The sequence below is a fragment of the Aythya marila genome (assembly GCF_965140915.1).
Source record: "Aythya marila genome assembly, chromosome: 29".
Lineage (NCBI taxonomy): Eukaryota > Metazoa > Chordata > Aves > Anseriformes > Anatidae > Aythya > Aythya marila.
Genome location: NC_139070.1, coordinates 2585340 through 2605202, shown reverse-complemented (window position 1 = coordinate 2605202; position 19863 = coordinate 2585340). Strand labels below are relative to the sequence as shown.

At 70.2% G+C, this 19863-nt stretch overlaps 3 protein-coding genes across 8 annotated transcripts; 2 read left to right on the top strand and 1 right to left on the bottom strand.

The window, feature by feature from the left end:
• The first annotated feature begins 867 nt into the window (after positions 1-867).
• Positions 868-5475, top strand: LOC309888525 (Fc receptor-like protein 4). Of its 3 annotated transcripts, none has more exons than XR_014319156.1 (12): positions 868-918; positions 1666-1686; positions 1800-2042; positions 2655-2892; positions 2971-3255; positions 3832-4101; positions 4176-4496; positions 4595-4684; positions 4833-4854; positions 4948-5024; positions 5125-5178; positions 5296-5380. XR_014319156.1 is itself a non-coding variant. In XM_082780889.1 (12 exons), the coding sequence occupies exons 1-12, from the start codon at positions 888-890 to the stop codon at positions 5430-5432; spliced, it is 1749 nt and encodes a 582-aa protein (XP_082637015.1). In that variant the 5' UTR covers positions 868-887; the 3' UTR covers positions 5433-5475. The 3 variants fall into 3 exon arrangements, 2 of the variants coding, with proteins under 2 accessions (XP_082637015.1, XP_082637014.1); XM_082780889.1 differs by having other exon boundaries at positions 2971-3215; positions 5296-5475; XM_082780888.1 differs by having other exon boundaries at positions 2638-2892; positions 5296-5475.
• A 2490-nt stretch (positions 5476-7965) lies between these two features.
• On the bottom strand, positions 7966-12987 carry NDUFS2 (NADH:ubiquinone oxidoreductase core subunit S2). The gene is made up of 14 exons (XM_082780896.1): positions 12859-12987; positions 12192-12295; positions 11635-11825; positions 10880-11000; positions 10672-10784; positions 10494-10568; positions 10327-10404; positions 10065-10150; positions 9630-9749; positions 9411-9540; positions 9191-9286; positions 8842-8925; positions 8224-8281; positions 7966-8111 (listed from the first exon to the last, which is right to left on the bottom strand). Exons 1-14 carry the CDS (start codon positions 12963-12965, stop codon positions 8074-8076), a joined length of 1401 nt encoding a protein of 466 aa, XP_082637022.1. The 5' UTR covers positions 12966-12987; the 3' UTR covers positions 7966-8073.
• Positions 12988-15505: 2518 nt separating this feature from the next.
• On the top strand, positions 15506-19844 carry ADAMTS4 (ADAM metallopeptidase with thrombospondin type 1 motif 4). 4 transcript variants are annotated; one of them, XM_082780878.1, is made up of 9 exons: positions 15506-15675; positions 16730-17053; positions 17576-17708; positions 17803-17973; positions 18064-18350; positions 18423-18609; positions 18698-18873; positions 18954-19129; positions 19224-19844. In XM_082780878.1, exons 1-9 carry the CDS (start codon positions 15544-15546, stop codon positions 19642-19644), a joined length of 2007 nt encoding a protein of 668 aa, XP_082637004.1. In that variant the 5' UTR covers positions 15506-15543; the 3' UTR covers positions 19645-19844. The 4 variants fall into 4 exon arrangements, with proteins under 4 accessions (XP_082637004.1, XP_082637002.1, XP_082637003.1 ...); XM_082780876.1 differs by having other exon boundaries at positions 18064-18609; XM_082780877.1 differs by having other exon boundaries at positions 15543-17053.
• The last annotated feature ends 19 nt before the right edge of the window (positions 19845-19863 follow it).

Sequence of the window (19863 nt, the reverse complement as noted above, 5' to 3'; positions counted from 1 at the left end):
GAGGGACCGGGGGAGACCGGGGGGTAACGGGGTGGGATGGGGGGGGATGGGGGGGGGAACCGGGTCCGGGACCCCCGCAGCGGAGCCGGGAGAGCCCAGCACCCCCCTCTGCCGGGTGTCCCCTCGCTGCTCCGCTGGGCTCCGTCGCCCCGCAGTGACCCCGGGGTGCAGGGTGATGGGGTGGCGGCAGCCCTGGCCCCAACCTGTCCCTGTCCCTGTCCCTGTCCCTGTCCCTGTCCCTGTCCCCATTCCCTTCCCTATCCCCGTCCCCATCCTCACCAGTCCCCATCCCTGTCCCTGTTCCCACCCCTGTTCCCGGTTCCTATCCGTGTCCTCGTTCCCATCCCCATCCCAATCCCCAATCCCTGTCCCTGTCCCCATCCCCGTTCCCTTCCCCATCCATGTCCCCACCCCTGTCCTCGTCCCCATCCCTGGCCTTGTCCCCATCCTCACCACCATCCCTATCCCAAACCCCATCCCCGTCTCTGCCCCATCCTCACTCCCATCCATGTCCCCAATTCCCCTCCCTGTCCTCATTAAAATCCCCACCCCTGTCCCCATTCCCACCCCCTGTCCCCGTTCCCATCCCTGTCCCCATCCCCATCCCCACCCCCTGTCCCCGTTCCCATCTCCGTCCCCATCCTCACCACCATCCCCCCCCAATCCCCATCCCCACCCCATCCCCACCCCACCCCTGTCCCTGTCCCCGTCCCCATCCCTGCCCGTCCCCAGACGCTGCCACCCGCTCGCAGCCCTGGGCGATGCCACCCCCGGGGGGGTTGGTGGGTGGGGGGGGGAAGGATTGTCACTTCCTTCCCCTTATCTCCAACGGAGTCATGCAAAGGGGGTGTCACTGCCACTGCCGCTGCCGCTGCCTGTGCAAGGGGATGGCCAGGAGCCCGGCGCTGCTGCTCTGCGGTGAGGCCGTGTCCCTCCGTCCCCCTGTCCCCATGTCCATCTGTCCCCATGTCCCCGTGTCCCCACGTCCCCTCAGCCCCCCCGTGCTGGGGGCAGGGGGCGCCTGCTCCTGGCTGAGCCCCTGGGGAAATGGTGGGGGCAGAGCGGGGGGGCTGCGGGGATGGGGACAGGGGGACGGGGACACGGGGATGGGGACACGGGGGCAAGGGGACAGGGATGGGGGCATGGGGACAGAGCCACGTGGATGGGGCCATGTGGACGGGGCCATGGGGACGAACACCACGGGGATGGGGCCATGGGGTATGGGGACATGGGGACAGGCAGAGGGGGACGTGGGGACGGGGACGTGGGGATGGGGATGTGGGGATGGGGACGCGGTGACAGGGACACGGTGACAGGGACGCTGGGGCTGGGGACAGGGTGACGGGATGGGCAGGGAGCCGTGGGGCTGGGGACACGGGGGTGGGCTGTGGGGACAGGATGTGGGGCAGCCATGGGGAGCGTGGGACAGGGCTGGCGGAAGCGCCTCCGAGCCCTGCACAGCCGGGGGGGGACGGCGGGGGCCCGGCTGCTTTGCATGGGTGGCTCTGACACAGCTGCGGCCCCTGGGCCCCCCCCGGCCGCCCTGGGAACGCTCCCCACACCCATGGGTGCCCATGGCCGGAACCGGGGGTGCAGCGAGGGCTGGGGGACCCCGCGGTGACAGCAGCCCCTGCGCCCCCCCCCCCGGCCTCTTCTCCCTCCCAGCCCAATTCCTCAGCCTCACAGGTAAGTCCTCGAGCCCCCCCATGTCCCCGAGCCCCCCCACGTCCCCAGTCCCCCGGTGTCCCCAAGCCCCCAGTGTCCCCCGGCACGCTGGCGTCCCCGTGTCCCCCCTGCAGGCGCCCAGCCCCCCCTGCTGACGCTGGACCCCCCCTGGACGCCCCTGTTCAAGGAGCAGAAGGTGACGCTGACCTGCGGCCCCCCCGGCGAGCGCGTCCCCACCCTGTGGAGCATCAACGGCAGAACGAGCAGGAGCACCAGTCGCCTCCAGTACACCCTGCCCAGTACCGGCCACTACAGCTTCCAGTGCCAGAGGTCCAGGTCCGAGCCCAGCCTCCCCGTCAAGCTGAGCGTCTCTGACGGTGAGGGGCAGGGTGCCCGGCACCCATGGGTGCTTGGCAGGGGGAGGGGGGCTCGGCTTTGCGGCCTTTGTCACCTCTCGTGCAATCGGGGCAGAGGGGGGGGGAGCCCTGTGCACGCTGGGCAGGACCCTGCACACGTGGGGCGCGTCCCCATGCACACCAGTGAGTCCCCAGTGCGCACTGGGTGCATCTCCATGCGCACCAGTACATCCCCAGTGCACACTGGGCTCATCCCTCTGCACCAGTACATCCCCGTGCACACCAGTGCGTCCCCAACGCACACCGGGTGCATCCCCGTGCACGTTGGGTGCCTCTCCGTGCACACTGGGCGCATCCCCCTGCACCAGTGCATCCCCAGCGCATACTGGGCACATCCTTGTGCTCACCAGCCCGTCCCCGTGCACCCTCCACACCCACCGGGTGCATCCCAGTGCACACCGGGCGCATCCCCTGCACACACTGGGCGCACACCCACTCACACCAGTGCATCCCAGTGCACACACCGGGCGCACACCCACGCACACCAGTGCATCCCAGTGCACTCCCCTGCCCCCTGTGCGCCCCGGTGCGACGCGGCTCCCCCCGCTCCCCGCAGACACGTGGGTGCTGCAGGCTCCGGTGCAGCCGGTGCTGGAGGGGGACGAGCTGGTGCTGCGGTGCCGGAGCTGGTGGAACTCGAGGCCGAGCAGCGTGAGCTTCTTCCGAAACGGGGGGCTGCTGCGGGGGCCGGGGGGGCAGGACACGCTGCTGCTCGCCCCCGCGCAGCCGCAGCACAGCGGCCGCTATCACTGCACGGGCAGAGGGTACCTGAGCAGGTTCGAGACCAAGCCCAACGAGGTCGTCGTGCACGGTGAGCACGGGCGGGGGGCAGCAGGGCCGGGGGGCATGGCAGCGGGGTCACCGCCCCCGCTCGGAACCGTTTCCCCAGAGCTCTTCTCGGTGCCGGAGCTGAGCGTGGAGGGGTCCCGGGAGCCCCCCGAGGGCAGCGCCCTCACCCTGGCCTGCGTCACCCGCATCAGCCCCCTGCGGCCCCGCGTCGCCCTGCGGCACCTCTTCTACCGGGACGGGGAGGTGGTGGCGGGGCCCCAGGGGTCCCCCCGGTACCTGCTGTGGGCGCTGGCGCTGCCGGACTCGGGCTCCTACGCCTGCGAGGCGCGGGCAGAGGCGGCCAAGGTGCAGAAACGCAGCGCCCCCGTCACCATCACCGTCAGAAGTGAGCGGCTGGGAGGGGGGCGCATCCCACCCCCCCCGGGTCCCCCAGTTCCCCCAGTTCTGTCCCAGGTCCCCCCATCTGCTCCCCGGGTCCTAACACCCATCCCGGGGCTCCCTCCCTTGGTCCCTCCATCCTCACGCCCAGGACCCCTCTCCATCTTTTTGTAGGGTCCCCCCATCCCTTTCTGGGTCCCCCCATCCCTCCCCAGGTCCCCCCATCCCACCCCACGTCCCCCATCCTTCCCCCACTCCCCATCCCTCCTGGGCCTCCCCATCCACTCCCAGGACCTCGCCCACCCCTTCCCAGCTCCCTGTACCCACACCAGGTCCCCCTGCCCTTCCCCAGGCCCCCCAGTCCTCCCTGGGTCCCCCCACCCCTTTTGGAGCCCCCCACCCCACTTCCAGGTCCCCACACCCATTTTGGGTCCCCCCATCCCTCCCCAGGTCCCCACACCCTTTTTGGGTCCCCCCCACCCATTTTGGGTACCCCCATCCCTCCCCAGGTCCCCCCACCCCTCCCAGTGTCCCCACTGTCCCCCCGTCCCCATCCCACCCCCGCCACCTCCCCTCTCCGCAGGGGTGCCGGTGGCGGGGGTGACCCTGGCGGCGCAGCCCCCCGGGGGGCAGGTGGCCGAGGGGGAGGGCCTGGTGCTGAGCTGTGCGGCGGGGGGGGGCACGAGGCCCCTCGTTTTCTCCTGGCACCGGGAGGGCCAAGCCCAGCCCCTGGCCCAGGGACCCCGCTACGAGCTGCCGGCGGCGCGGCCGGAGGACGGTGGCCACTACGTCTGCCGGGCCACCGACGGCATCACCGCGGCCAACAGCTCCCCGCTGCGGGTCACCGTCGTGGGTGAGCACCGTGCCGGGTGGGGGGGGACACTCACAGGTCCCCCGGTGACCCCCCGGCGCCGTCCCCTCTCCCAGTGCCCGTGGCCGGTGCCACCGTGCGGGTGGCGGGGACGGAGGCGGCGGTGACGGAGGCGTTGGGGACGGAGGGCGAGCGCCTCAACCTGAGCTGCGCCGTGCGGGTGGGCACGGCCCCCGTGGCCTTCACGTGGCTGCGGGACGGGGAGGAGGTGGGCGAGGGTCCCCTCCTGGCCCTGGGACCCCTGGGGCCGGGCCACGTCGGCTCCTACCAGTGCGTGGCCACCAACCGGCTGGGCGCCCGGCGCGCCTTCCAGGAGCGCAGCCCCCCCGTGGCCCTCTCGGTGACACCGCGGGGACAGGGGCAGCGGCGGGGACGAGGTAAGGGCTTGGTGAGCCCAAGGAGGATATGGGGGGGTCGCGGGAGGGGGCTGCGTGCCCCTGGGGCTGAGCCGTGTTTGTCCCCTCCGTGTCCCCAGCGCTGGCCGGGGGGCTGAGCGCGTCCCTGCTGGTGCTGCTGGCTGCCTCCGCCGCGCTGGGCTGGCACCTCTGGCGTCGGCGGCACCCAGGTGGGTGACAAGAGGGGGGCTTTGGGGACGTGGGGGGGCTCTGGGGACAGCATGGGGGCTTTGGGGACAGTGGGGGAGCTTTGGGGACAACCAGGCTGTCAGGGAGCGCCCCCACGCACTCACCGCCCCCCCTCCTCTTGCTTTGCAGCAGCCAAAAAGAGCCAGGAGAGGTGAGCCCAGAGCCCAGGGAGGGGACCTGTGCCCCCCCCTCATCCCCAGGGTGTCCCCTACCCCCTCGGTGTCCCCTTGTCGCCCCCCCTCAGGGACCCCGCAGCCCCTCGGTGTCCCCGTGCCCCTCCTGTCCTCAGCACGGAGACGGCGGAGCCTGAGTACAGCAACGGTGAGTGCCAGCCCTTGGGGACACCGCGGCCCCCTTGGGGACACCGCAGCCCCCCTGGTGCCACTGCAAATGGGGGGGGGACACGGCTCTGTCCCCACAGTGTCCCCCCAGGATGTGGTGTACGCCGCTGTCATCGTCACGGAGCAGGGAGGGGGTGAGTGCAGGGGACGGGGACACCGCGTGAGCCGGGGAGGTGGCCAAAAACAAGTGTGTCCCCCCCCCCGTGCCACGTCCCGTGTCCCCAAACCGAGACTCGGTGGTGGCCCCGCAGGCGGCCCCGCGCCCCCCGGTGCCCCCCAGGAGCCCTCCGTCACCTACGCGGTGCTGCCGGGGCCCCGCGGTGCCAGCGGCCCCCGGGGGCTGCGCCGGGTCCCCAGCGACAGCTACGAGAACGTCCCCTGCGCCTGACACCCCAAAAACACCCCCCCTGTACGACACCCCCAAATACACAAAAAGCCTTTTCTCTCCCCAAAATGCCTGTTTTTTTTTTTATCCTACCCCCCCCCCCCGGTGCCACCCACCCGCTGCCCCCGTCCCGCGGCCGGGATTAAGGCGAGTGCCGTGCCCAGTTTGCACCGGGAGCTGCTTTACTGGGAGGAGTGGGGAAGGAGCTAGGGGGGGGGGTCCGGGCTGGCTTCACCCCCCCCCCCCAGCCCCCCAGGCCCCCATCACGCCCCTGGCACCACGGCGGGGTCCGTGCCCAGCTGGAGGCGATTTGGGGCTGAAAACGGCCATTTCCTGCGCAGAAAAACCTCCAATTCTGCATCCAGCGGTGGCTGGGGGGGGGGCGGGGGGCGAGGGGGGGTCCTGGGGATGGGGGCCGGGGGGGGCGGCGCGAGGACGAGGTCAGGATTTGGGCTCCAGCATCTCGTACGTGTCCTGGTGCTCGGTGCTGAGCCCCTGGTGTAGGAGAGGGGGGGGGGTTACAGCCCTGCCTGCCCCCCCCGCAGCCCCCCCACCATGCAAACCCGCAGCCCCAGATTGGTGATTTTTCCACCCAAAAACGGGGTGTGGCCCTGGGTAGCTGCGGGGACCCCGGGGACGTGAGGCACCCCATAAACCACGGCACCCACGGGATGGGGGCACCCCACGGGATTTACCCCCCCCCCCAAAAAAAAAAAAACAAACAACACCCAGGGGATGGGGGCACCCCACGGATGGGGGCACCCCAAAAACACCCGGCACCCACGGGACGGGGGCACCCCACGGGATTAACGCCCCCCCCAGACACCCAGCACCCACGGGACGGGGGCACCCCATGGGATTTATTCCCCCCCCCCCCCAGCCCCCCAGGGATCTCCCAGCCCCCCCACAGCCGCCTTACGGTGTAGATGGCTTCTTCTTTCTGCTGCAAAAAAAAGAAAGAGAAAGAGAAAGAGCTGCCCTGGAGGGGGCGGGGGGGGGGGCGGACACCCTGCTCCCCACCCCCACACCCCCCCCATCTGCCGGCGGCCCCACAAATTGTGAATTTTCTACGATTTTTCACTTCCCCCCCCCACCTCCAGCATCTGCCACCTCCGGGTGCCCCCCGCTGGTTTTCCCCCCCCGTTTCCCTCCCCAGCCTTGCGCAGGATGGGGGTGGTCACCGCTGGTCCCCACCCCCCCAGAGCACCCCCCTGGCCCCCCAGTGCCCCCCCAAAGCCGGGGTGTCCCCCCCTTTTTGGGGGGGGGGTGACAAAGGGACTTTACCTCCTTGGCTTTGGATGCGCCCTGCGATGCTCGGCGAGCCAGGAACTGCGGGGACGCACAGGGGTCAGCCCAAAACCCCCCCAAAAAAATAAACCCCGGGATGGGGGGGGGGGAAAAAAACCCACAGAGGTTTGGGGATCCCTCTGGGGATGGGTCCAGCCCCAAAAAGGGGGGGGCCGTGGCCGTGGTGCCCACCTTGAGGCGGCAGTACAGCACGGTGAGGACGATGCCGTAGAGGAAGAGGACGGCGTCCAGCACGTAGCACAGCTCCGGCTCCATCGGCGCCTCTGGGGGGGGGGACAGGGGGCCGGGGGGGGGGGCACAGAATGGGGCCGTGACACCCCAGGACAGATCCTGCCCCGGGCACCCCGAGCTTGGAGCCAGCACCTCCGAGCTTTCTCTGCGTGCCCGGGGGGCGCAGCGGTGCCACCGCCGCGTCTCCGATGGTTTCGGTGAGCCCCTGGGTGCCCCCCCCCCGGGTGGGGGACAGGGCACAGCCCCCCCCCCCATCACACACCCTGTTGCCCCCAAGGGTGCCAGCAGAGCCGTGGGGGTGCCTTCGATGGGTGCTGCCTCACCCCAAAGGGTGAGCCCAGCGTTGGCCAGGCCGGGCCATCACCCACGCACCCACCCAGCTGCTCCCCTGTCCCCCCCCAAATTGTCCCCAACCCCCCCCAGCTCGTCCCCTGTCCCCTCCCCAGTCCTGTCCCCGTCCCCCAGCCCTGTCCCCGTGCCCGGTCCCTACCCGCTGCCGGCACCCAGAGGTGCAGGGCTGTGGCCGGCGGCGCTGGGCGTTGCGCTGGAGGCAGCGACCGCAGGGCGAGCGCTTTCCTCCCCAGCGGCTCGCGCCGCCCTCACGTCCCCCCCCCCCCCGCCACCGCTTCCCCTCCTCCAGCCCCCGTCTGGCCACGCGGGCCCCCCCCCACCCCGGTTTGCCACCGAGCTGTCCCCTTGTCACCACCCTCCCCGTGCCCAAGTGCCACCCTGGCACAGGGGAGCTCCCAGAGGCGTCGGGTGCAAAATCGCAGGTGGTGGGGGCAGGAGGGCAAAAATACCCCCGGGAAGTGCCCCCCCCGGGGCTGGGGAAGCGGGGAGGATCCTCCCGGAGAGGGTGATGCGCCCGCGGGCCCCACATCGAGGGAAGGGGAAGCTCTTGACCGCAAGCCTTGTGTGGGAAAAGGGCAGAGGAGCGGGGTTTCACCCGGTTCCGGCAGCCGAGGGCTGACGCAGGGACAGAGGCGCGGAGCCGGGACCTGTTTTAGCCTTTATTCGACTCAAATCGGTGAAGGGGCAGCACGGGGGGGGCGCAGGGGGGAGCGCAGGGAGCAGCACACGCAGCGGGGGCACGGCGCTGAGCCCCTCACCGATCCACCTCCCCGAACACGATGTCCTGCGTGCCTGGAGAGAGGAAAAAGGAGGTGAGGGCAGGGCCGAGCCCGGCTCCCCGACCCCCCCCAAAAACCCACATGGGGTCCATGGGGGGTGCGGGACCCCCCCGGGGGACACGTACCGATGATGGCCACCACGTCTGCCAGCATGTGGCCCTGCGACATCCTGTCCAGGCCGGCCTGAAAGAGGAGGAGAGACACAAAATCAGCCCCGAACGCGGTGCCACGGGGCCGCTTTAACTCATGGGCTGCCCCCCCAGGTCCCGTGCCATCCCCGTGCCCCCCCCCAAACCCCAAATTCGGCCGATCCTGCGGAGCTGGGGCCGGCAGGAAGGCGCCCGCTGCGGTCAGCAGCCGGAGGCACGAGGCTGGAGGCGCGGCTGCCTGCGTCCGACAGCCGCCGACGGTGCCGGGGCCGCGGCTTCCGGAGAGGGGGGGGCCCCTCCGGCAGCCCCCCCACGGCTCAGGCCAGGCCCCCAGCGGCACGGCAGCTGCAGGAAGTGGTCAGCTATCGGCGGGGAGAGGAAGCGGCCTCCGGTTCCGAGGCTCCAGCAGGAGAAGCTGCGGCTCGCGCCGAGCCCCCCGGCGGGGACGGGGCCGTGCGGGTGACAGCCACGTCCCCACAGGTGCCACTTGGCCCCTAGAGAACCTCACAGATGGGCTGGAGGGCAGATTCGGCCACCCCAGGCTGCCCCCCCCAGTCCTCCCAGTTCCCTCCCAGTTCCCCCCCAGTGCCCTACCAGGTGGGCGAAGCCGGGCGCCTTGATCTTGCAGCGGTAGGGGCGGCTGCTGCCGTCCGAGACGAGGTAAACGCCGAATTCACCCTGCGGGGACACGGGGACAGGGCTGGTGACACCCGGGGGGGCTGCGGCGGCTGCATCCAGCCCCAAACAACACCGAGAGGCCCCGGGACAGGACGGGACGCGTGCGGTGTCCCGAGGGCTGTGCCGGTCCCACACCCGGTGAGCGCCGTCCCCAGAGGCACCGCGGCGCAGGCTGGCGCCCACCACCCTCCTCCCACCCCCTAACTGAGCTGGGTGCCTAGCCCAGGGTGGGCTCAGCCCCCCCCAAAAAGCACGAGAAGGGCACCTTGGGGGCCTCGACGGCCGTGTAGGTGGCTCCGGGGGGCACCTGGTAGCCCTCGGTGTAGAGCTTGAAGTGGTGGATCAGGGACTCCATGGAGGTCTGCGGAGAGAAGCCACGGCCGGGCAGCGCTGGGTCTCCTCCTCCCCCAGGAGCGTTTTTTTGGGCTCGGGGGGGGGTCCCCGGTGCAAATTGGGGGGGGCTGGCAGCAGGCCAGGCTTTTTACCTTCATCTCCGCCCGCTTGGGAGGGGAGATTTTGGCGTCGTCCACCTTGATCTCCCCCTCGGGCATCTTGTTGAGGCACTGCAGGATGATGCGCAGGGACTGGCGCATCTCCTCCACGCGGCACAGGTACCTGGGGGGGGGGAGTTTTGGGGTGGGGGGGGGGCTCAGCGCGGGTGCTGTGCCGGGAAGGGGGCGTGCGGCCGCGGCGCGGGGACGTACCGGTCGTAGCAGTCCCCTCGGGAGCCGATGGGGACGTCGAACTCCACCTGGTCGTAGACGTCGTAGGGCTGGGTCTTGCGCAGATCCCAGTGGATCCCCGAGCCCCGCAGCATCACCCCGCTGCGTGGAGAGAGGTGGGTGAGCCGGGGGGGGGACACCAAAAACCCCAGCCCGCGTCCCACAGCAGCAGGACCCCACACCGAGGGGACCCGGAAAGGGGCCAGGAGCTCCTTGCCTCGCACAGCACGGCCTCCCCAGAAGGGTTTGGGGACAGCGGGGGGACAAAGCCACGCAGGACACGGTGGCGCTGCTCTGACACCAAGCAGCAGCGCCTGGAGCCAGGCAGGGGCCAGCACCGACCCCGAGCAACCCCAGAGCAGCCCCCTGACCCCAACAAGCAGCCCCCCCGACCCTGAGGAGCCCCCCGGGACCCACCTGAAGCCGTAGTTGAGCGCCTCCTCGGCCGTTATCACCCCGATATCGACCGTGCGGTTCTTCCAGATGCGGTTGTTGGTCAGCATCTGTGGGCAGCGGGGCCTCAGCCACCCGTAACCACCACGGGCAGCCCTGTCCCCCCTCCCTGCTGCCGTAACCACCCAGGGGACAACCCCATGCTGGCCACGCCCAGGGGACAGCAGGGGGGGAAATGGGGCCGCTCCCTCCCTCCCCGGTGTCCCCGCGTGGCGGCCGAGCTCACCTCCTCCACCTCATCCACCCGCATGGAGAAATTCTTCACGAACTCGTAGATGTCGTCCATCAGCCCCAGGGGCAGGTCCTGGGTGCGAGGAGGGGGAGATCAGCCCGGGAGGAATCAGGGAAACCCCCCCAAATCCCACAGTGGGGGGGCTGCAGGCAGCACTTTACCTGGTGAACCCCGCCGGGACGGATGTAGGCAGCGTGCATCCGCGCCCCCGAGACCCGCTCGTAGAACTCAAACATCTGCAGGGAGGCAGAGAAAGGGGGGGGGGGTCCATCCGCCGGCCTCGAGCCCCTCAAACCGACCCCGAGGGCGGCTGCAGCTTCCCCGTCCCCGTCCCTTCACCTTCTCCCTCTCCTCAAACATCCAGAAGAAGGGGGTCATGGCTCCGATGTCCAGCGCGTGTGTGGTCACTGCCATGATGTGGTTGAGCAGCCGGGTGATCTCTGCAAAAAGGACTGGGGGGGGGGACGCAGAGGGGTGAGAGGGGGGCAGAACGGGGAGAAAAGCCCCCCCCAGACCCTTCCCCGGGGAGGGAGGAGGCCGTGCTCACCTCGGATCCACTGCGCCCTGAGGGGCGGGCGGATGTTGAGCAGCTTCTCCACGGCCAGGGAGTAGGCCTGCTCGTTGCACATCATGGACACGTAGTCGAGGCGGTCGAAATAGGGCAGGGCCTGGCGAAGGGATCCCAAAAGGAGAGTTGGAAGGGACCCAGAGGGATCGCCGAGTCCAACTCCTGAAGAAAAGGTGACCTTGAGGGGCTGCGGCCAGCACCCACGGCACTCGGAGCATGGCAGCGGCTTCCCTCTCCCCCAGGGGGCACGGGAGCCCCAAAAGGAGCCCCAAAAAGGAGCCCAAAAGGAGCCCGGGAGCCCCAAAAGGAGCCCAAAAGCTCCAGCCCTGCAGGCATCCAAGTGGCCTTCCTCAGAACAAGGTGTGAAGGAGGGGGGCAACGCGCCCCGAGAGGTTTTTGGCTGGCACCAAGCGTGCGGTGCCGCCGTCCTCCCGCTGTCCCAGCCCCGGGTTATTTCAGGCTCCGCTCCTCCTGCCAGCACCGAAATTAAATCCGGGCGGGATAATCAACCAGCGGGGAGGTGTTTGCAAACACCACAACCAAATCCAACGGGGAAAGAAGTCCCCGGGCAGCACTGACGTGGCCAGGTCAGGCAGGGGGACGCGGGCAGCCGGCCAGTCTGGCCCTAACTTGGGCTCCCCTCGCCGTTTCCCCACCATTTTCCCCAAATCCTCGCAGCAGGACGAGAAAAAAAAAGGCACCGGGGAGGCCCTCGGAGCCCCCCCACCCTGTACCTGCAGGTACGTCTTGTACTCGATGAGCTTCTCGGTGCCGCGGTGCAGCAGCCCGACGTGGGGGTCGCACTTCTTCACCGTCTCCCCGCTCAGCTCCATCACCAGGCGCAGGACCCCGTGGGCGGCCGGGTGCTGGGGCCCGAAATTGATGGTGAGGCTGGAGACCTTCTTGTGGGCCGGGGGGTCCTTGTCTGCTCAGGGGGGGGGACAATTTTTGGGGGAGAATCAGGCAGGGAAAACACCCCACAACGCATCAGCCCTGCAGTGTCGGGGGAGCTGCCCCGCTGAGCACCCTGATTAACCACCCCTCCGCAGCTCAGGGCACCCCAAAACCCACCCTGACACCCGCTGGGCACCCAACGAGCCCCAAATTGGCACAAGGACCCCACTCAGCACCCTCCAGAGCCTACGGGTGCCCAGCACCCCCACCCCAAAGCCTTTCCCAGGGTCTCAGCCACCCCATTATTCCCCCTGCGCCCCCCTAAGGAGGCTGCCCCCCACCCCGGGGTTCCCCGCTCCCAAAATCCCGTGCCCTGGGGGTGCCCCCGGCCCCTCACCGTCCCATGGCGGCGGCACCCACTTCTCGGTCTCCCTGCTGGGGTACATGATGGCACCGGCGAACTGCTGCGCCCAGTCCACGTCGGGCTGCCACTGCCGGGCCCTGTGGGACCAAGGGGGTCATAATGGGATGGGGAGGAACAGGACCGGCCCCTGGGCCCCGACCCCAAATCCCAGACCCCAGATTCTGGCCCCTGAACCCAGAGCCAGGCCCCAGGTCCCAGCCCCAGGTCCCAGTCCTGGACCCAGACCCAGACTCCAGACCCCAAACCCAGCTCCCGGCCCCAGGTTCCAGGTCCCTGACCCTCAACCCCCGACCCCAAACCTCAGATCCCAAATCCCAGCCCCCAGGTCCCGGCCCCAGACCCTCAGGCCCAGGTCCTCGACCCTCAAACCCCAGCCCCCAGCCCCCAAATCCCAGCTCCCAGGTGCCCAACCCCCAACCCCAGACCCCAAATCCCAAATCCCAGGCCCCCGATCCCCAACCCCAAATCCCAGCCCCCAAATCCCAGCCCCCAGCCCCCAGGTGCCCAACCCCAGACCCCAAACCCCAGACCCCAAACCCCCGACCCCTGACCTCTGACCCCCGACCCCCAGCCCCCGCTCCCGGCCCCCCGTCGCTCCCCCGCTTCCCCCCGGCCCTCCCCCGCCGCCCCCCGCCCTCACCGTGCCGGGGCCGCCCCGAGCCGCGCCGCCGCCGCCGCCGGGAGCCCCCCGGGGGCCCGCAGGCCCCGCAGCCCCCCCAGCGCCCGCAGCGCCCGCAGCGCCGCCATCTTGCCCTTGGCACCGCGCAGGCGCCGCCACCGTCAGCCCCCGCGGCACGGCGCCATGTTGGGGGTGGGAGGGTGAAGCCGCCTCGCCGCCATGTTGGCTACGGGCAAAAGGAAGGGCAGGTGTATGGGGGGGGGGGGGGGGGGGGGGGGCTGCTCGGCCGCCATGTTTGCTGAGGGCAACATCCGGGAAACTGGAATGGGTGCTGCCGCCATCTTTGGGGCGGGCAGAGGGGCGGGGGTGGGGACAGAGGGGAGGGGAGGGGATGGGGGGGACAGGAGGGGACTGGGGGGGGCGTGAGGGGACACAGAGGGGGCATGGGGACACAGAGGGGGCAGATGGGAACAGGGGGGGCATGGGGGGACATGGGGGGGACGGGGGCGGCAGAGGGGGCTGGGGGGGGCAGAGGGGACAGAAGGGGATGGGGGGGCAGAGGGGGTCGGGGGGGGGCATTGGGGGGACAGAAGGGACCAGAGCGAGTGGGACGGGGATGGCGAAGGCAGGGCTAGGACGGAGGGGGCAGGGCAAGCAGGACCCCCACACCACGTCCCCAAAACGTGCCATGACCCAAATCACCCCCCAACCCCCCCACCCCACCCCCAGGGGCCTTCCCTGTGGGGGGACACGGGGACAGCCAGGCCGTGCCAGCACCCTCGGTGACCCCAATTTGTGTGTGCCCCCCCTCCCAGGCTCCCCCCTCCCCGTGGCCGTGCCAGCTCCCGCGGCCTCGCGCTGCGTCACCGACCCTGCTGACGCCAGCGGCCGCCCGGCGGCGTCACCGCTGACCCCGACCCCGCGCTGAGTCACGGCGGCCCCACGGGGCCGGACAGATGCTGCCTGGACCCCCCCGGGGGGCACCGAGCAGCCCCCGGTGTCCCCGAGGGTGTCCCCGGTGTCCCCATGTCCCTGGTGTCCCCGTGTCCCCGTGCGCACGTGATGGCGTGTGAGCGTGCACCATGCGTGTGTCGGCCCCGTGCGTGTGCTGGGGGCTTTCGTGCGTGGGTCTGGCTGAGACTGGGAAATGCTGGAGGTGAATTGGGGACACTGGGACTGGAAGTGGGGGTATGGGAACTGGGGGTGCTGGAGCCAAGGGTGCTGGAACTGGGGGTACTGGGGGTGCTGGAACTGGGATGCTGGAGTTGGGGGTAGTGGAAGGGGGGGTGCTGGAGCTGGGTGTTCTGGAACTGGGGGGACTGGAACTGGGATGCTGGAGTTGGGGGTGCTGGAGCTGGGGGTGCTGGAGCTGGAGGTGCTGGAGCTGGAGGTGCTGGAACTGAGTGTACTGGAACTGGGTGTACTGGAACTGGGTGTACTGGATCTGGGTGTACTGGATCTGGAGGTGCTGGATCTGGGGGTGCTGGAGCAGACGCCGGAGGCAGAGGACGCTGCCCCTGCAGGATGCCGGATCCGGCGGATGCTGGTGCTGGGGACGCCGGCCGTGCCAGACGCCCAACTGGGCGGATGCTGGAGCCCACAGGACGCCGGCAGAGCCAGGTGCCAGATCCGGCGGATGCTGGAGCCGGGGGGGTGCCAGCGCCTGCCAGCCCCCCCCCGGATGCTGGACCCGGTGAATTCTGCTTGTGCCAGCTGTGGTGTGCTCCCAGTGGGCTCCCAGTGTGCTCCCAGTGGGCTCCCAGTCACAACAACGCTCCCGGGCATGCAGGGGTGCTGGTCCCGGCTGCAGGCTCTGGGTGCCGGGGGGGGGGGTCCCGTGGGTGCCGGGGGGGGGGTCCCGTGGGTGCAGCCCAGCACCCTGCAGCACAGAGGCCCCTTTGTCCGGCGGCGCCGGGTGCCGCCAGCTCCCTTTGTCACCCTCTTGTTCTCCCCGGGGACAGCGGGGACGGCACCGCGGCACCCCTGGGGGGCACGCAGGGCACCCCGAGATGGGTGTGGGGGGGGGCACCGGGGCAGGAAGGGTGGCCGGTGGCTCAGCCCCGGTTACGAGAAGGGAGGAAGCAGGATACGGCCCCTGTGCTGCCGGGCCGGGGGCCAGGAGGTGACTTCGGTGTGACACATCGGGGGGGGGGCCCTGCCGGGAAAGGGGGACACGGGGAGGGGGCCGGGAGGGACCCGCGTGGGGATGGGGGGGGATGGAGGGGACAGGGGGTGATGGAGGGGACAGGGAGGGGACAAGGAGGGGACCGGGGGTGATGGGGGGGACAGGGAGGGGATGGAGGGGACAGGGAGGGGATATTGGGGACAGGGAGGGACAGGGCGTGATGGGGACAGGGAGTGACGAAGGGGACAGGATGGGATGGGGGGGGCCGGGCAGCAATGGAGGGGACAGGGAGGGACAGAAGGGACAGGACAGGACAGGACAGGGCGGGGGGGGGCGTTGCGGGCAGGGGACGTTCCGGGGATCCCCAGCCCCACGCCCCCCCCCTTGGCACAGCCGCCCCCGTTCCCGGGGCTTCCCCGTTCCCAGGCTCCGGCCGGGCTCAGCCTTCCCGGAACCGTCCCGGGGGGGGCAGCGCGGGTTTCCCCCCCCCCGCCTCCGTCCCCCCCCCCCCGTCCCGGGGCCGTTAAAAGGCGGCGGCGGGGCCAGGCTCGGCCGCCGAGCGGGACGCGGTGCCCCGGGCCATGCGCTGCGCGCTCCTGGCGCTCGTCCTCGCCGCCGCCACCGGGGCCGCGCCGGGTCCCTCCTGTCCCGTTACGGCCCCGGGGGGAGCCGAACCCCGGCCCCGGGAGGAGCCGGCCCCGAGGAGAGCCAAGGTACGGCCGGGATGGGACGGACCTGGGGGGGGCTGGGACGGATCGGGACAAAGCGGGATGCATCGGGACAGATCGGGACACAGCAGGATATATCGGGACATAGGATATATCGGGACATGTCGGGACATGTCGGGATATCAGGACATACTGGGACATATCAGGATATATCGGGACATGCTGGAACATATCGGGACATATCGGGACATATCAGGACATACTGGAACATAATGGGACATACCAGGATATATTGGGACATATTGGAATATTGTGACATATCAGGACTTACTGGAACATATCAGGACATATCAGGATCTATTGCGACATAGCAGGACACAGCAGGACATATCGGGACATTGGAACATATCGGGACACAGCAGGACATATCAGGACATACTGGAACATATCGGGACATATCAGGATATATCAGGACATATCGGGACATAATGGAACATATTGGGACATATCAGGACGTATCGGGACACATCAGGAGTGGCACCAGCTGGGAGGGATGCGACCCTCCCCAGCACCCCCAGGGGACAGCCGGGACCCTGCAGGGTGGGGACACCAGGGACAGGGCACGGGCTGGCACCCGTGGGGACAGCAGCACTGGGGACTGGGGACACCAGCACGGGCTGGCACGGTGCTGGGGGACACTGGTGTGGAGTCACGTGGTGCTGGGGACACTGGGACAGGATGGCACGGGGATCAGGGACATTGGCACGGTGCTGGGGGACACTGGTGTAGGGTCACATAGTACTGGGGGACACTGGTGTGGGGCTGGCACAGCGATAAGGGACACGGGAATGGTGCTGGGGGGCACTGGGATGGGATGGGACAGTGACAAGGGACATTGGCACAGCGATGGGTGACACCAGGGTGGGCTGGGGGACACTGGTGTGGGGTCAGCCACCAATGGATGACACCAGGGTGGGCTGGCACGGTTCTGGGGGTCACCAGCACGGGGTGGTGGCACGGCGCTGGGGACACCGGGCAGGGGACACCAACACCGGGGGTCCCCGCCCCGGTGCCGTGCCCAACGCCCGCTCCCCGGCAGCGTTTCGCCTCGCTGCCGCGCTTCGTGGAGATGCTGGTGGTGGCGGACGAGTCGATGGCACGCTTCCACGGCGCGGGGCTGCGGCCGTACCTGCTGACGGTGCTGGCGGCCGCCGCCAGGTCCTTTCGGCACGGCAGCCTGGGCAACGCCGTGGAGCTGCGGGTGACGCGCCTGCTGGTGCTGGGTCCCGGCACCCCGGGGCCCCCCACCACCACCAACGCCGCCCAGATGCTCCGCAACTTCTGCCGGTGGCAGCGGGACCTCAACGTCCCCGACGAGGACAGTCCCCTCCACTTCGACACCGCCATCCTCTTCACGCGGCAGGTGGGCAACGGGGACGGGCTGCGGGGGGATGGCTGGGGGGTGGCTGGGTCCCCATGGGTCCCTGGGTGCCCCCCCGAAGGTGTTTGGGTGCTGGCAGGGTGCCCAGGGCCTGTCCCGGGGAGTTCGGGTGCTTGGCGTGGGACCCTTGGGATTTGGGGGTGTGGGATGGGTTCTTGGGGTGCTTGGATGCTGGTTGGGTCCCTGGGGTGTCCGTGGGATTTTGGGTGGTCGCGGGGTTCCCAGAGCCCATCCCAGAGAGTTTAGGTGCTGGGCAGGATCCCTTGGGTGCCCACCAAGGTTTTTGGGTGCTGGTTGGGTCCTGGGGATGCTTTGTGGGTATTTGGGTGCTGCCAGGGCCCCTGAACCTCATCCCTGAGACTTTGGGTTTTTGGGGATCCCTGGGTCCCCTCCAACTGCGTGGGTGCCCCCACGATCTCCGGGTGCAGGCAGGGTCAGTGGGGCACCCGTGGGTGTCTGGGTGCTCCAAGACGCCCCCCCCCAGCCCTGTGCACCCCTCCCCAGGACCTGTGTGGGGCGGCCACGTGCGACACCCTGGGCATGGCCGACGTGGGCACCGCCTGCGACCCCGAGCGCAGCTGCGCCATCGTGGAGGACGACGGGCTGCAGTCCGCCCTCACGGTTGCCCACGAGCTCGGTGAGCACCGGGGAGGGGGGGACACAAAGGGCAGGGCCCCCATCCCCGGCCAAACCCCCCCCCGGGGGGTGCTGACGGCCCCGTCCCTGCGCAGGGCACATCTTCAGCATGCCGCACGACGACTCGCCGCACTGCGCGGAGCTCAACGGCCCCGCGGGCTCCTCGCGCCGCGTCATGGCCCCGGTCATGTCCTCGGTGCCCCCCGGCGAGATGTGGTCCCCGTGCAGCGCCCGCTTCATCACCGATTTCCTGGATAACGGCCACGGTACGACCCACCGGCACCCCCCCATCCCCAGCCCCCTGTGTCCCCTCCATCCCCGGGGACGCCCCGTGCAGCCGTGTCACCTCCCCGCAGGTCACTGCCTCCTGGACAAGCCCTCGGAGTGGCTGCGGCTGCCGACGGTGCTGCCGGGCGCCGCGTACCCGCTGGAGCGGCAGTGCCAGCTGGCTTTCGGCACGGACTCGCGGCACTGCGGGGAGGTGCAGCCGCCCTGCGCCGCGCTCTGGTGCAGCGGCCGTGCCGGGGGGCGAGCCGTTTGCCAGACCAAGCACTTCCCATGGGCCGACGGCACGCCGTGCGGGCCCGGCAGAGCCTGCATGAGCGGGCAGTGCGTGGGCATCGCCGCCGTGGAGGAGCTCAACGTGAGTGCCGGGACGCTCCGGGTGGGATTTGGGTACCACCGGCGGTCTGACGGTTCGCTTCTCCCCTCGCAGACCCCCGTGGATGGTGCCTGGGGGCCGTGGGGGCCGTGGGGCGGCTGCTCGCGGAGCTGTGGTGGCGGCGTCAGCTTCTCCCAGCGCTCCTGCAGCCGCCCCGCGCCCCGCAACGGCGGCCGCTACTGCCGGGGGGAGCGCAGCCGGTTCCGCTCCTGCAACACCGGGGCCTGTCCCGGGAGCAACCGTGAGTGGGGGCCGCGATGGGGGCGCACCGGGAGGGTTTTGGGGGCAGCGCCGGTGCTGACGGTGCCCTGTGTCCCCCCTCTCCACAGCCCTGGCTTTTCGGGAGGAGCAGTGCGCCGCCTACAACCATCGCCCCGACGTCTTCAAGGGGCTGCCGGCCGCGGGGGACTGGGTGCCGCGCTACAGCGGCGTCGCCGAGAAGGATCGGTGCAAGCTGACCTGCCAGTCGCGCAGCCTGGGCTACTACCACGTGCTGGAGCCACGGGTGAGCGTCCCCGTCCCGCGTCCCCTTCCCCGTGGGGTGGCACCCCGGGGTGCTGAGGCCGTGGTTTGCGTGTGCCGCAGGTGGCCGACGGGACGCCCTGCTCGCCCGAGGGCACCGGGGTGTGCGTGCGGGGCCGCTGCGTCCCCACCGGCTGCGACCGCGTCATCGGCTCCAAGAAGAAATTCGACAAGTGCATGGTGTGCGGCGGCGACGGCTCCACCTGCACCAAGGTCTCCGGCGTCTTCACCAAGCCCCGGTGAGCACCCGAGGGTGGCGGCAGCACGGGGGGGGCACCCACGGGTGCCTGGTGTCCCCCTGCCACCCCCTCCAACGCTATCCCTGCCCCACAGCTTCGGCTACAACGACGTGGTCACCATCCCGGCGGGCGCCACGCACCTCCTGGTGCGGCAGGGCTCGCCGGCGGGCGGCGGTGACGGCGGTGACAGCGGTGACAACGTCTACCTGGCGCTGCGGCAGCCGTCCGGCGGCTCCCTGCTCAACGGCGGCTACGTCCTGGTGCCCTCGGAGAGCACGGTGACGCTGGCGGGCGGCGTCTCGCTGCGCTACAGCGGGGCCACGGCCGCCACCGAGACGTTGGCGTGCCGGGGGCCGCTGCGCGAGCCGCTGGTGCTGCAGGCGCTGGTGGTGGACGAGCGGTGCCCCCCCCGCTTGAGGTACAGCTTCTTCGCCCCCCGGCACCCGGCGGCGGTGTCGGCGTGGGAGAAGCAGAAAGCGGAGATTTTGGCCGTCCTGCGGACCCGCCGGGCGTAGCGCTCGGGGTTATTTATTTGGTTATTTATTGCCCAGGGGGGGCACCCGCCCGCCCGTCTACCTCAGCCCCTCTCCTCGGGCACAGCGGGGGTCCCCAACCCCCCGGGCTGGTCTCGGGGGTCCCCCCCGCGTGGTCCCCGTCTCCCCTCAGCCACCCGCAGCGCGGCGGGGGGGTTATTTAAAGGTATTTATGGAGCTCACTCGCTGGTGTTGTGGTTC